Here is a 14972-nt window from a genome sequence, read left to right as displayed (position 1 = left end):
CCAATATCCCCAATGAAAAAGAATTACAGTGAAAAAGTCTTGGAAGACCAAACAATTCAAAGAATTTCTGCACTAAAATTATAAAAAGCAACCCTACAAACCTTCATGAGAATTAGATTGTTAACGTGAGCAGAACTAGTTTGAGTACCAGCGATGAAATAGCAGGTCACAGGGTTGTCACATGTTCTTCTGTCCCCTAAACCATCTTTAATGATGTCGAAACTCAGACATGGTGCACCTGTAAAACATGAACAGTATTGATGAGAGACTTTAAAATGTACCTAAAATTACATAATGATTTTAAAAGCATAAAATAAAGAGAGCATTTATAAAGCAAAAGTACCAACAATATGTACTAAAAGGAGCTGCTGTCAACAGAATTCAGTTATATTGAATTACACTACCAAGTTCTCAATAGTCTGCATACCTTTATGTGAATCCCAGTTGCCACTTCATAATTATGATTACAGTATTATTACAAGCTAAGCTACAAACCTTTTTGAAACAACAGGATGTTACAAAACCAAGGTCTCCAAAATGGAAAGTAGCCCAATAAGGAAATACCAACTACTGTATAAGAGAAATATGACAAATTTTGGAAGTACAGTAATTTGTATATTTCCTAATCATACAAACCTTAAGTTCTTTATTATGGATATACTGGTTTGGCTTGCTGGAAAATGAGCCATAAACTTTTACTGCAAGGTAAATGCTTGACTGTATAGCTACTTTTGATGCTGGGAAGCCTTTCTAGGGGGGATAGATAATGGCAGATCAAGTATGAGTAAAGACTTCAGTTTTGTATGGTTAGGAAAAATACTAATTACTTTCAAATTTGTCCTTTGTTCCACCACAAATACTGTACAAACTATTTTCTCTTTACTAAGGAGACTCCACCCCCAACTGCCTGGGAACTTGACCTGTGGTGCAACTCTGAGCACGTGCGAGCATGAGTGGCACCCTTGTTATCTCACAAACTCTTAGAATGTCATGCACGAAGGCTGATGGCCTGGGCAACAGTGGAGAAAGTGTGTGGAAACTTTAGGCACTATGACTTGACTGGTAAAATTATCAGTGAAGCACTCCCCTCACTTGACCTAGACATTGTCTGGATCCCCTCGCAGTGATAACTGGGCATTACAAAATATATCACATATTTCAGGCTATACAAGAAAAATGAGTATTACATGCAGTTGGAAGTAGGCCAGCTTAGAGAGTCCTCCAGATACTGTACTTGCCCCCAACATGGGAAAATGATGGAAGAAAAGGCCAGTCACTCTATCCATTCATCCCAGACTAACACCAAGAAACTTCTGCCCCCGACCATTTGCTACTTGTCTTGTAAGGGAGCTGAGGTGGCTTACACCACTTGTTGTGCTCCCACCAGAGGACCTATAGAGAATGTATCCAGGTTTCTGTGGGTTAGATTTTGCAGGTAGTATCCTGTAAACAAGGTCCTATGTTTCCGAACACAGGCTTGTAGAACCTGCAATACAACGAAGTTTCTTTTAAATGCTTGGAATGTACCGATGCCCCTAACATCATGAGCTCTAGGTCTACAATCTCTTTGCGGAGTCAGGATTCAATGGTCGTTTTATCGCCTGTCGAATCCATGCACAGATCGTGTTCATTGTGACACTCCTTTTGACTCTGCCCATGCTAACAAGGAGTCCTTTGATATGCAGGCGAGCTCCGGATAGCGATTCAGCACTCTCTCAGACATAGTAACAGTTGATCAGGTTCATCAGTTACATGGTAAAGACTCAAAATCCGGAAGGTCCTGAACCTAGGGTCCACTAAAGCCGGACTCCGAGTCTTAGCAACACACCCAGGGACGTAGTTGAGCATTACCTGCCCCTACCCTTGAATGGGCTAAGTCATAGGAAAGACCATGTAATTCGCAGACCCCCTTGGCTAAGGACAGGGCGAGGATGAAAATGACAAATTCGAAGATAATTTGTATTTTTCCTAACCATACAAACCTTAGCTATTTACAAAGGGTATTACTTTTAGCGTAGCTGAAATGGCGAGCCATTAGAATTTAACGAGGGTGTATTACCCCCGCGCTAGTTAGCGGGGGGGTAGGGGAGTGGTAGCTAGCTACCCCTCCTCCCCCTCACACACAGGTGAATACTCACTTTCACTTAGAGGTAGGACTTGTCTTGGGGGACAGGGCTGGCGGGCAAATATGTGTAAAGAGCTAAGGTTTGTATGGTTAGGAAAAATACAAATTATCTTCGAATTTGTCATTTGTTCCGTAACCGAAATACAAACCACGCTATTTACAAAGGGTGACTTACCCATTAGGTAGGGTGGAAAGTCCCCAGCCATACTGGCTTTGGCTTTACCTGGGACTCAGAATCCGAGTGAGTCGCACTCGAGAAAAGGAGTCCCTGCACCTCACAAGTTCCTTGCTCCGCAAGGAACCATGTGGCCTACGTAAGCTTGTGTGTGAAGGAAGAAGTGTGACTCGTCCTAGGCAGTTGACCTGGAGTTCCAGAAGGAACTCTGGGTTAGGACGTTCCCAATACCACCTCGTCAGGGTATGGGGGACGCGACAGTATTGACTCAATACTCGGAACACAAGGAAGCATGGTTTACCTGCGGAGGTTCGAGGTCAGCTATGCAGAGACCAGGATGCTGCTTCCCCGTAGAGGGGATGATGAAGAAAGAAGTAAGGGCCAGACATACTTCTTTCGTTCATGCAGACTAAAACCTGATAACAATGCCCTCAACCTTCTGCTACCTGTCCAAAAGGGAGCCTGAGGTTAGACCAGCTGTTGTGTAGCCACCACAGAGCGATAGAAAACGTATCGAGACTCCTGTGGGTCACGCCCTGCAGGAAGCGGGCTGCGAAGGTCATCAGACGCTTCCAGACTCCAGCTTGTAGCACCTGCGTCACAGAGTAGTATTACTCGAAGGCGAGGGACGTTGCGATGTATCCAACATCGTGCTGTAGGGCGACGTGACGGGGGAGGGTCTGAAGACAGGTCGAGATGAATGTCCTTGAGTCTGGGCTTAAGAGGTATACTGGTGACTCTCCCCCCATGTCCTCCTTGTGTTCCCAAATCGGCTGCAACTGAGGACAAACTGCAGCTGTTCCCAGCGCTAACCTCTCGATTCCTTACTGGCAAGAAAGAGAAGGTCTTGGGACATCAGACACAGAATGGAGACTCGAAATCTTGAATGAATCGGACCGAAGGGCCGGGACCCTCAGATTCTGAGTCTAGCCAACAACTCAGGAGCGAGCCTGAATGTTGCCTTCCCCTCTTCCTTAGAAAGGGGGGAGTAGTAAGAGACCAAGAAGATTGCTTACACACTGGCCGTGGCCAGAGTGAGCAGAAGACCCAAGGCGGAATACAATCCGAGGCCTGTCGTAAAAGAGTCTTGAGAAGATCTCTTAAAGGACAAAAAGTCCGAGCCATGCTCCAAGTTGGAGGTCTTCCTCCGACTAGGGCAGGGACGATCGTAGCTTCGCATGAGCGAGGATAGATCCAGCGGGCAGGAAAAAGTTATTCCTTTAAGCCTGAAGGTCAGGGAAAGGCTGAGCGACAGGCTTCATTGCCGAGAGCGGAAAGGAGTTTCCTCCCGCCGAAAGGCAATAAGACTGTTATTGCTGGAGAAGAGGCCTCAAGGGAAGAGGTATATCTCCCACGGCACCAACCACCTTAGACTCTTCACTTTGCCTGGGAGACCCCTGTGGATGACTATCGCAGATGACGCGACCTCCGTACCGCGACTGTAGCGGGTTGTCTCTTCTAGAGGAGGAAGCATAGTGTCTCCAGGCATGAAGCCGAAGCGACGTCCCGGTTCGGGAGAGATGTCGCAGTGTGGTTGCTTGAGTAGTCTGCGCCGTGGGAGAAGCTCTCCCGGGAGATCCGTCAGGGGAAGCAGAGGGTCCAGAAACAGTTCTGCGCGTAGTCCCAGTGGAGCTCTCCCATTGAAAGGTTGACAGACAACCTGGTCTTGTTGAGGCCCATTGTCCTCAGACAAAAAGGAGGGAAGACGCAGGCGTCGAAGTTGTCCCACCATCACCGGAATGCATCTTGCCAGTGTCTCGGGGTCTGAGACTGGGGGGAAGACTAGCGGAAGCTTGAGGTTCCAAGCTGTCACGATCAGGTCCCCCAGACCAGCACTTGCTGGTTACCCAAGGTCAAAGACCCCTAGGTACACTCTCTCTATGAGGCTCTGCTCGGATAGTCTGAGAGAAACATTCCCCTGCCTGGAAAGAGAGAGCCGATGGTGGTATTGAGAGAATCTCAATCATCCCGGTATCTCTACTGCAAGATGTGAAGGTTGAAAATGCGTCCCCTGCTGGTTAGAATGAAGTCGACGCGCAACGGGGAGACTCGGCAGTAGCTGTAGGATCTGAAGAGGGGCCAGACTAAGGCCCCTAAGCCTGCCTGAATGATGGAGAGGTATCCTTCAGGTCTTGACCATAGGTCTGGACCGGAACATGCCCCCCCTCTTTTCTTTGACGAGTCCGAGAACCGCATCAAGAATGTGGGGAAAGGACGAGAATATCCACTACCATCAAGAGGCTCCATAGGTCAACACCCATTGCAGGTCTAATAGTTCCGCTGGTCCCATAGGGCCAGGGAGTCCGGTTAAACATTGCCTGAAGCCACCGGAACTTGGATCGCCCCACATGGAACTTATCCTGAGGCGAACGTTCGGACTATAGACGGGTCAATGAGGAAAGAAGAACTAGGAAACGTTTCAAGGTAGGGCTGAAAGCTCTGCTTGACAGAGAACAGGTACTGCGACTCTCCTCAGTCTTGCCACAGTCAACCGAAAGGAAGGCTCGGAGGATGTGGTAACAGAATCTGGCGTCCCCAGGTGGTCACTCATCCAAGTACCGACGTTGCTTAACCTCGCTGGATGGACGAGAAGCGGGGTTTCCAATGTGGTAAGGCGGTTGACTCAATATCATGGCCAGATACTCCAGATGTTGAGGCAGAGGAAGAGAAGGCTCCAAGCAAAATACCATGAGCCCACACTCATGGTAAGCATCCGGAAGCTTGTCCCGGCGCTGAAGAAGGTCGAAACCCGAGCCTACAGGAGTTGACCAGCCCTCCAAACAGCAGAGGAGGCGGAAGCCTGCCCCTGAGCGGCCAAGAGGAAGGCAGGGAGAGTTCTCTGGGGAAACAAACCTGCTATGCCACGGCGGGATAGCCACACTGCATCATAAGCAGGAATACTTGCAGTCTAGGCTGAATTCGACGAGCACCCTGGAAGACGGATGGAATGGAAACTGAAAGTACCCGTCCTTCCGATCCAGGGTTTTTAAGGAGTCCTGTCGCCTCGTTACCAGTCTGATCGATTCTGCTGGCCGAAGTTTGTTCGACAAACTTGATCGGGGCTGAGAGGTCGACTATGGACATCCCTTCTCAGATCCTTCCTTACAAGAAAGGATCGACTGAGGGGGCCGGGGGTGAAGCCGTCGATGATCCTAAGGAAGACCTTCGCTTAAGATATGGATCATTCTGCCCAACCGGGCAACTCTGCTGACGCTATGGCATAGAGGTTCAGAGACACTGAATTCGCTGACAGAGACGGCAGGCGCGATATCCTTGGCTATTCACAGAGAATATGCGGGAATGGGCATCGGGAAGCTGTCATTCGGATGAGTAACCTTAAGCATCCTCCCAGCGAAAAACCTGCAATCCTAGAGTTCGTGAACTCCTTTTAGGACTACTGTATGCCCCCCCGGGGGAGTCTCCCGTGCCATCTGTTCCTGACAGGAGAAAACTGCAATTGGACACCTAGTCCCAGTTGTCGTAGCCGATAACTTAGGCCGACGTGGTTGAAAGAAAAGGCGCTGGAGCCCTGCAGAGTCTGGAAGAAAGCGCCTTGGAGGAGTGAAACCGGAAGTCGATTTACTCCGCACAGCAGCTGTCTAAGTCTCTGTCCTTGGGCACAAACAAACTCTTCTCAAGGATGGAAGGGTGTCTGAGGTCGTCGACCTCCACAGATGAGACACCCGAAGGAAGCCCTCAGTCAGCGCGTCCAGATGGTACAACATCGAGCTTGTCCGCAAGTTAGATACTTAACGACGAAAGGCCAAGGTGCCTGAGCTCGAGAGGAGGAAAGTACCCTTGATCTTCCTGTAGCTTCCTTGAACCAAACCTCGGGCCGTAACCGAGGAGGGAAAGAACCTGGTAAGCTCCCAGAGGAAGAGGTAAGCAGTCACCCCTTGTCCGATAGAGAAATCTCGAACGGAAAGCCCCCCCCCCCCCCCCCCCCCCCCCCCGCCAAAAATCCTTCCAGGGAATGACGGGGAAGGGCTAACCCAGGTTCAGGAATAGAGGAGTGTTGCTCAGATCTCCCTTAAGTTTCTCCTATTCTGCAAGTGCCATGCTCTGTGTTTACGGGGTGAGACAGTGTTCTGGAAATACGCTCCAGAAGAACTCGCCAGGCTGGTCATGCTGCGAAAACCCCATTGGGAATCGTGGTCGCAATTGCCCTGGAGCTCGCGCGACGGGAATTCCTGGTGGTCGGCGGGCGAAAACCCATAGACGAGCAATGGATACTGCAAGAAATAAGCCGACATTTGTGCGAAGAAACACTGTAGGTTCGCGCGACGGAACACCATCCGTCTGCGCGATGGAAAAAAACCGTTGGTTCGCGCGTGGGCGAACATTGGAGAGCATGAGCGTAGACGTGCAGGCACGTGGGCGTCGGGCGAGCGGTCGCGCGGTTGCACGGGCGAGCGGTCGCGCGGGCGCGCAGGCGAGCGGTCGTGAGGGTGGGCAGGCGAGCGGTCGTGAGGGTGGGCAGGTGGATGAGAGCGAGTCCGAGGCGGCGAACGCAAGCGTTAGCGCGATGGTGAGGAAACGCGCTGCCGCGTGGGCGAGGAGGACTGCTGGCGATATGGATCAACAAGCGATCGGTGGTGCGTTGTGATATGCCGACGCGATGGTCGAGCAGTATGTGCAGGTGAGCGATCGTGCGATGGCGAGCAGTATGCGAAGGTGAGCGATCGCGAGCAGTGATCAGCATGCGCAGGGTCGCGCGATGGTGATCAGTATGCGCAGGGTCGCGTGATGGTGATCAGCATGCCAGGGTCGCGCGATGGCGATCAGCATGCGCAGGTTGGCGGGCGCGCGATGGCGAACAGCATCTGCAGGTGGGCGAACGCGGGATGGCGAACAGCATACGCAGTTGAGGGTTGAGCGATGGTGATCAGCATCCGCAGGTGTGCGGTCGCGCGATGGCGATCAGCATCCGCAGTTGAGGGTCGTGCGATGGCGATCAGCATCCGCAGTTGAGGGTTGCGCGATGGCGATCAGCATCTGCAGGTGAGGGTCGCGTGATGGCGATCAGCATCCGCCGTTGAGGGTCGCGCGATGGCGATCAGCATCCGCAGTTGAGGGTAGCGCGATGGTGATCAGCATCCGCAGTTGAGGGTCGCGCGATGGCGATCAGCATCCGCAGTTGAGGGTCGCGCGATGGCGATCAGCATCCGCAGTTGAGGGTTGTGCGATGGCGATCAGCATCCGTAGTTGAGGGTCGCGCGATGGCGATCAGCATCCGCAGTTGAGGGTCGCGCGATGGTGATCAGCATGCGCAGGTGAGCTAGTAGCTGGCGAACCATGTTCCTTCAGAAGTGTTGGAGAACGTTGGCGTGCCGGCTGTAACACACGTGGGCGATCCGGAGATCGCTGGCGAGCTGATGATCGCTGGCGGGCTGATGATCGCTGACGAGCTGATGATCGCTGACGAGCTGATGATCGCTGGCGGGCTGATGATCGCTGACGAGCTGATGATCGCTGGTGAGCTGATGATCGCTGACGAGCTGATGATCGCTGACGAGCAGAAGGCTACGCGTGGAAGCCTGCGCAAAGAAGAAGAGTCCTTGACCCCGACCTGAACCGAAGTTCTAGATCGCGAGGGCGAACGTGGGCGCGTAACAGGAACCAACAGGAACCGCAGGGAAGATCATCTTGAAAGCGCTGACGAACAGGAGAGCGCTGATGAGCAGAAGGGCACGCAGGGAAACCCTGACACGCAAGGGAAGAACCCCCGTGGGGGCAACCCTTTGCCCCGAAGGGATCGTTGTCCGCCGGGAGACTGATGTCCGTCGGAAGACCGCTGTCCGTCGGGCAGACCGTTGTCCGTCGGGAAGACCGTTGCCCGTCGGAAGACGAGATCAGACTGCTGTCCATCTGCACCAAGGCGGAAGATCGAGAAAAAGGAGTTGTAGGCTGCAAACGGAGATCCAAAAGGCGCCTCAAGCACCCTTATAGGGAGATGAGAGGCCCTTACGACGAGGCGGACGGTGGGCCTTACGGCGAGGGAGGCCAACAGCAACAGCAACAGCAACAGAAGAAACCTCCGAAGAGGAGTCTCTATGAGTGTACTCTCTCGCGAACGAAAGAGAAACACTTCGTGGAAGAGACTGGTCAGCCAGTGACCTAAAAGGAGCAATCCTCCGAAGAGGAGCTCCTGCAGTTGCCCAGCCCCTTGAGCGAAACTGCAGGTGCGACCGCTCAGCACCAAGAGCATAGTCGCACGAAAAAAAAGGGCAAGAGAAGAACCCCCCAAAAGGGGAAAAACTCAAGCCTGGACAGGAAAAACTTCCCTCGGAAGGAAAGTTATCCGCCCAAGGAGGCAAGCCTCCTGACTGTTCTAAAATGAACTGGAGAGCTGTCCGTCGACACGGGAGTACTACCAGTAGAAGGAGACACGCCCCTGACGAAAATACAAGGGGGGAGGCAGCAACAGCCGAATCCCCAGGACTCCACCAGACAGCTCACACCGTTGCTATATTACAGAAACGAACTAGATCGGTAACTGTAAAAAAAAAAAATAAAATAAAACAAATAATATTAGTACACATTCATTCCCCGGGAAGGCTCCGAAGAGGAATCCCGAGGGAAAGGAACAAGAATTACACAACAGGCACGTGCCCTCACAACCACTTACACTCGCGGAAGGAGAGCTGTAACCAAAACAGAATTATAACAATTATAATTATGTAACGATGTAATTATGTAATTTAAAAATGAATGAACACTAAAGAAAGAACGAAAACCCCGAAAGGAATCGTTCTACAAGCTGAAAAACAAAAAACAACTACAATTAGATTCATAACTAATTGATACAAACGTACGGCGTAGCAACCCCCCACACGGAAAGGAAGCTAGGCTACAAGGGCGTAGTAACACGTAGTAAAAGGGTGAACGACCTCAAGAGAGAGAGAGAGAGAAAGACATAAGTCAAACTCGATCGCCACCCATAAAATACGCCGTAGTGGCCTAACTGCCGAGGCCTCCACGTAGATATCGTACACTACACACACACATCTGAAAAGGAAACTTACTTATTTCTATACTCAAATATATATACAAACATGAAAACATGTTTACATATATATTGAGTAAATGAAAAGTAAGCGATTAAGTAAAGACAAAACAGACAATGGCTGCCAAGCGAGGACCAAGACAGAGACGTCTGTCACAGTCCGAGCCAAAAGTTAAAATGAGTATTCACCTGTGTGTGAGGGGGAGGAGGGGTAGCTAGCTACCACTCCCCTACCCCCCCGCTAACTAGCGCGGGGGTAATACACCCTCGTTAAATTCTAATGGCTCGCCATTTCAGCTACGCTAAAAGTAATACCCTTTGTAAATAGCGTGGTTTGTATTTCGGTTACGGAACAAACTTGTTTTAAGGGTGAAATCACAAATTGAGCACTGATGTAGAGGGTAGTACATGTACTACATTCCAGGGAAGTGGTCTAACTTCCGACTGAGGGCAAGTTAGCTCAAAACTCTGTATGAGGAGAGACAATTCCATCAAGGAGGAAATGTCAACTCCAATCTAAAGAATATGCAGTGGCAACCTTTAACCACCAAGACCAAGCAGAGTTTTTCCTTGTTATGTACAGTAGGAACTCCACTATCACAGGGTTAGTGACCATAAGAGGAGTGATATTCCTTCCACAACAAAAACCACAGAATATAACCCATTTCACCTGATAGACAGCAATAGATATCCATTTCGCCACTACCGGCAAAAAGCCTCTCTGTGCGAGATGCTGGATAACCTCCATGTGTGAAGTCGTAGGGAAGCAACATCACTGCGTGAGGTTGTCTGAGGAGATCGGGAAGGAGAGAAATCTCCCTCGGTATCTCTTTAAGCAGATGTAGATGGTCTGGGAACCATTCAAAAAAAAAAATAATAAAAAATAAAAAATAAAGATGGGGAACTCATTGACGTCCAGGTTGTCCCACGGATGTTGGAAGGCATTTCGAAGACCTACATGAGAATTGATACTGGCGAGCAGTACACCAAAATCTTCCAATTCAAATGACGCCACGAACAAATCTATAGTTGGAGAACCCCAAAAAGTCAGACTTTGTTGGCTATCCGAGGAAGCAAAGACCACTCGAAGACAGCTATTGGCAAGGATGTTTTTCTTGCCCGGAATGAAACGGGCTGATAGGGCGATAGAGTTGTCTTCTGTCAATCTTAGGATTTCTACAGATAGATGGCAAAGATACAGAGAAAAATTACCCCCTAGGATGTTTAGATACGCCACTACCACCGTGTTATCATTATTACTAGCTAAGCCGGATACTATAATCCCAAGGGCTTCAACAGAGAAAAATAGCCCACTGAGGAAAGGAAATAAGAAAATAAATTATAAAAGAATAAATGAACAATTAAAATAAAATATTTCAAAAACAGTAACAATATTAAATTAGATCTTTCAATTTATATACTATAAAAAAATTAAAAAATTTAGAGAGAGAAATAAGATAGGATAGTATCCCCGAGTGTAGCCCCAAGCAAGATAGCTCTAACCTAATACAGTGGAAGACCATAGTATAGAGGCTAAGACATTACCAAAGATTAGAGAACAATGGTTTGATTTTCGAGTGTCCGTCTCCTAGAAGAGCTGCTTACCATAGCTAAAGTTTTTTTTACCCTTACCAAGAGGAAAGTAGCCACCGAACGATTTTAGTGCAGTTGTTTACCCCTTAAGCGAAGAACTGTTTGGTATTCTCAGTGTTGTCCGGTGTATGAGGACAGAGGATGTGGAAACAATAGGCCAGACTATTCGGTGTATGTGTAGGCAAGGGAGAATAATCCATAATCAGCGATAGGCTTCTCTCATTTTCAGGTCTGTGGCACTGCCGATGGGATTCGGATCACAGTCCGGAGATCATGTTGCAATAGGCGAGCCGCCACCCTTCTTTTTATTCATACGTGAAGAGCATCAATTCCAGGGGAGACAGAGATGGTCTACTCCCCATGAGTAAGCTGGTATCGAGTGATACCAAATCGTGTCTCTTTTGCTCGAGAACCACCGGGACTCGAAAGTCAGCAGATCCCTGTGTTGGGACCAGTAAGATTTCAGTTGCCACTGGAGAGATCAAATGTGGATATAACCTTGAAGAGAAAAGGCATTCCAAGGAAATCAGGTGCCCTAATAAGTGTAGCCAACGGTGTGCTTGTAGCGAGTCTTGCTTCAAGAAGGGACGTTCTACTCCTTTTAGTCTCTCTATTCTGTCTTGCAACAGAAAGACCTTGCCTAATTGGCATTGGACTGCCTCACATCCTTTAACCTCTTCTATGAGCCTGTCTGTGGAAGGAGGACACCCTCACAGCAGATGGTACAAGGGAGGGGCAAGATGACAGCAACATGTGGAGGAGGGAATTGTGACTCACCCTCTTCCAGTGCTCCGCAACTGTGTCAATAACTTACGAGTTAGACAAGGAAAGACCCTCCATTGAAGAGTTATGCAGCTTTGGCGTTTCTCTCTTCACCAGCTGCCCTACGAACCTTGGAATTATGGAGTCTCAACATTTTAGGGTCTCGTTTGTCCACTGGTTGGCTACGTTGCGAGCAAGAAACTTAACAGCTCTCATCCCAAAAAGCAAGGTGTTAATATTTTTTTGTTTTGACTGGATCAGCCAAATCCTTATTGCCAATCAGATAACCAAACGAGCCAGACCACTAGTCAATCCATGAAGAGACTTCCAAAGAGGCCTCTGCAACCTCATACGTGTTTGCATCTATTCCAGCCGAGAACGTCACATGCTGTGCCACCAACTTGTCCAAGGCCAAGTTGTATGCAAATGCTGATACCGCTGGGTCTAAAGGCGTAGGTGGGGAATCGCTGTGGAGTATTTGTAGTACTCCATAAGGAAAAGCCTGCGTGCACGAGTGTTGTTGGCACGCAGGGCAAAGGCGATGAGGATCTGTCTCTTCCTTGGACATAAATGCAAAGCTTGGACAAACTCATATTGCCCAATACTCAGAAAGCCACATACACCTGTAACAGAGAAAGAATATGACGAATTCATTGATAATTATGATATTTTGATTATAAAATAAATTTTTGAATATACTTACCCGGTGAATATATAATAGCTGACGTCTCGGACGGCTCGACAGAAATCCAAAAACTCGCGAGCGATCGCCATGAAGGTTGCGGGTGTGCCCACCAGCGCCGACTATCGGCCAGATACCGCATATACTTGTAAACAGCTCCAGTTCTTCTCATTCCGCTGGGTCTCTATCGGGGAGGAAGGGAGGGCCTTTAATTTATATATTCACCGGGTAAGTATATTCAAAAATTTATTTTATAATCAAAATATCATTTTTAAATATTAAACTTAGCCGGTGAATATATAATAGCTGATTCACACTCATGGTGGTGGGTAGAGACCAGTATTAATACAATAAAGGCGTATATGCTTAGATTTTTTGACAATTATATCATAACAAAACCCAATTAAATATAGGTACCTGGTAAGGAAGCTGACTCTGACGATTACTCTGCCTTATTAGTCCGCTTTCCTCACGAAGCCCAGCCATCCTCTAAGGATGCTGAAAGACTCCCAGGAGCTGTTATATCCAGGGCGACCACCCATACAACAGGACCTCATCAAAACCCTTAATCTGGGCGCTCTCAAGAAACGACATTTGACCACCCACCAAATCAAAAAGGATGCGAAAGGCTTCTCAGCCTTCCGTACAACCCAAGACAAGATTAAAAACATTTCAAGAGAAGATTAAAAGGATATTGGGATTAAGGGAATGTAGTGGTAGAACCCTCACCCACTACTGCACTCGCTGCAACGAATGGACCCAGTGTGTAGCAGTCCTCATAAAGAGTCTGGACGTCTTTTAAGTAAAATGAAGCGAACACCGACTTGCTCCTCCAAAAGGTCGCGTCCATAATACTTCGCAGAGATCTGTTTTGCTTAAAAGCCACGGAAGTTGCTATCGCTCTTACTTCGTGCGTCTTGACCTTAAGTAAACAACGATCTTTTTCACTTAAGTGAGAATGAGCCTCTCGGATTAAAAATCTAATAAAATACGATAAAGCATTTTTAGACATAGGCAATGAGGGCTTCTTAACGGAGCACCATAAGGCCTCAGATCCACCTCGTAAAGATCTGGTACGAGCTAAATAAAACTCAAGCGCTCTAACTGGGCACAGTACTCTTTCAACCTCGTTGCCTACGATCTCTGATAGGCAAGGTATATCAAAAGATTTAGGCCAAGGACGGGAAGGCAGTTCATTTTTGGCCAAGAAACCAAGCTGAAGCAAACATGTGGCTTTATCTGTAGAAAAGCCGATGTTTTTAATAAAGGCATGGATCTCACTGACCCTTTTAGCCGAAGCCAAGCACACCAAAAAAAGCGTCTTGAGGGTGAGATCCTTCAGGGAGGCTGAATGTAATGGCTCAAACCTGTCGGACATTAGGAACCTTAGGACCACGTCTAAGTTCCACCCAGGAGTTGCCATACGACGCTCCTTAGAGGTCTCGAAGGACTTAAGGAGATCTTTATTATTGGACAGATCTAAGCCTCTATGTCTGAACACAGAAGCCAACATGCTCCTGTAGCCCTTAATAGTGGGAGCAAAGAGGGAGCGAACATTTCTCAGATGCAGGAGAAAGTCTGCAATTTGGGCTACAGAGGTACTGGAAGAGGAAATGGATGATGACTTGCACCAGTCTCTAAAGACTTCCCACTTCGACTGGTAGACCTTGATGGTAGATGCTCTCCTAGCTCTCGCAATCGCTCTGGCTGCCTCCTTCGAAAATCCTCGAGCTCTTGAGTCTTTCGATAGTCTGAAGGCAGTCAGACGAAGCGCGGGGAGGCTTTGATGAAGACTCCTTACGAGGGGCTGTCGTAAGAGATCCATCCTTAAAGGCAGACTCCTTGGAACATCTACCAGCCATTGAAGTACCTCTGTGAACCACTCTCTCGCGGGCCAGAGGGGAGCAACCAACGTCAACCTTGTCCCTTCGTGAGAGGCGAACTTCTGCAGTACCTTGTTGATGATCTTGAACGGCGGGAATGCGTACGCGTCCAGGTGAGACCAGTCCAGCAGGAAAGCATCTATGTGGGCCGCCTCTGGATCTGGAGAGCAATAGGTCGGGAGCCTTTTGGTCAACGAGGTGGCAAAGAGGTCTATGGTGGGTTGGCCCCAAGTCATCCAAAGACTCTTGCACACGTCCTTGTGGAGGGTCCATTCTGTGGGGATCACCTGACCTCTCCGACAGAGACAGTCCGCCAAGACGTTCAAGTCCCCCTGGATGAATCTTGTCAACAGTGAGATGCCTCGATCTCTTGACCAGATGAGGAGGTCCCTTGCGATGACGAACAGTGTGTGGGAGTGAGTGCCTCCTTGCTTGGAGATGTACGCCAAGGCTGTGGTGTTGTCCGAATTGACTTCTACCACTTTGTTTCGTAGAAGACTCTCGAAACTCGTCAAGGCCAAGTGAACAGCCAACAGCTCCTTGCAGTTTATGTGCAGGCTCCTCTGATCCAACGTCCAAAGACCCGAACATTCCAGACCGTCCAGAGTCGCTCCCCAACCCAAATCCGACGCGTCTGAGAACAACACGTGGTTTGGGTTCTTGACAGCCAGGGACAGACCCTCTCGCCGACTTATGTTGCTGTCCCACCAGCTCAGGCACGTTTTTACTGGCTCGGAGATCGGGAT

General features: G+C 48.9%; 1 protein-coding gene across 1 annotated transcript in view; it reads right to left on the bottom strand.

The window, feature by feature from the left end:
• l(2)09851 (WD repeat-containing protein 1 l(2)09851) overlaps positions 1 to 14972 on the bottom strand; it is a 98758-nt gene that overhangs the window by 73219 nt on the left and 10567 nt on the right. Inside the window, exon 2 of the mRNA XM_068362680.1 lies at positions 102 to 238. Coding sequence (XP_068218781.1) covers positions 102 to 238 — 137 coding nt within the window. The remainder of the gene's footprint in view (positions 1 to 101; positions 239 to 14972) is intronic.

Source organism: Palaemon carinicauda, chromosome 39, assembly GCF_036898095.1.
Source record: "Palaemon carinicauda isolate YSFRI2023 chromosome 39, ASM3689809v2, whole genome shotgun sequence".
In the NCBI taxonomy this organism is placed as follows: Eukaryota; Metazoa; Arthropoda; class Malacostraca; order Decapoda; family Palaemonidae; genus Palaemon; species Palaemon carinicauda.
Note: the sequence above shows the minus strand (reverse complement) of the source record. Positions and strands in the feature narration are given on the sequence as shown.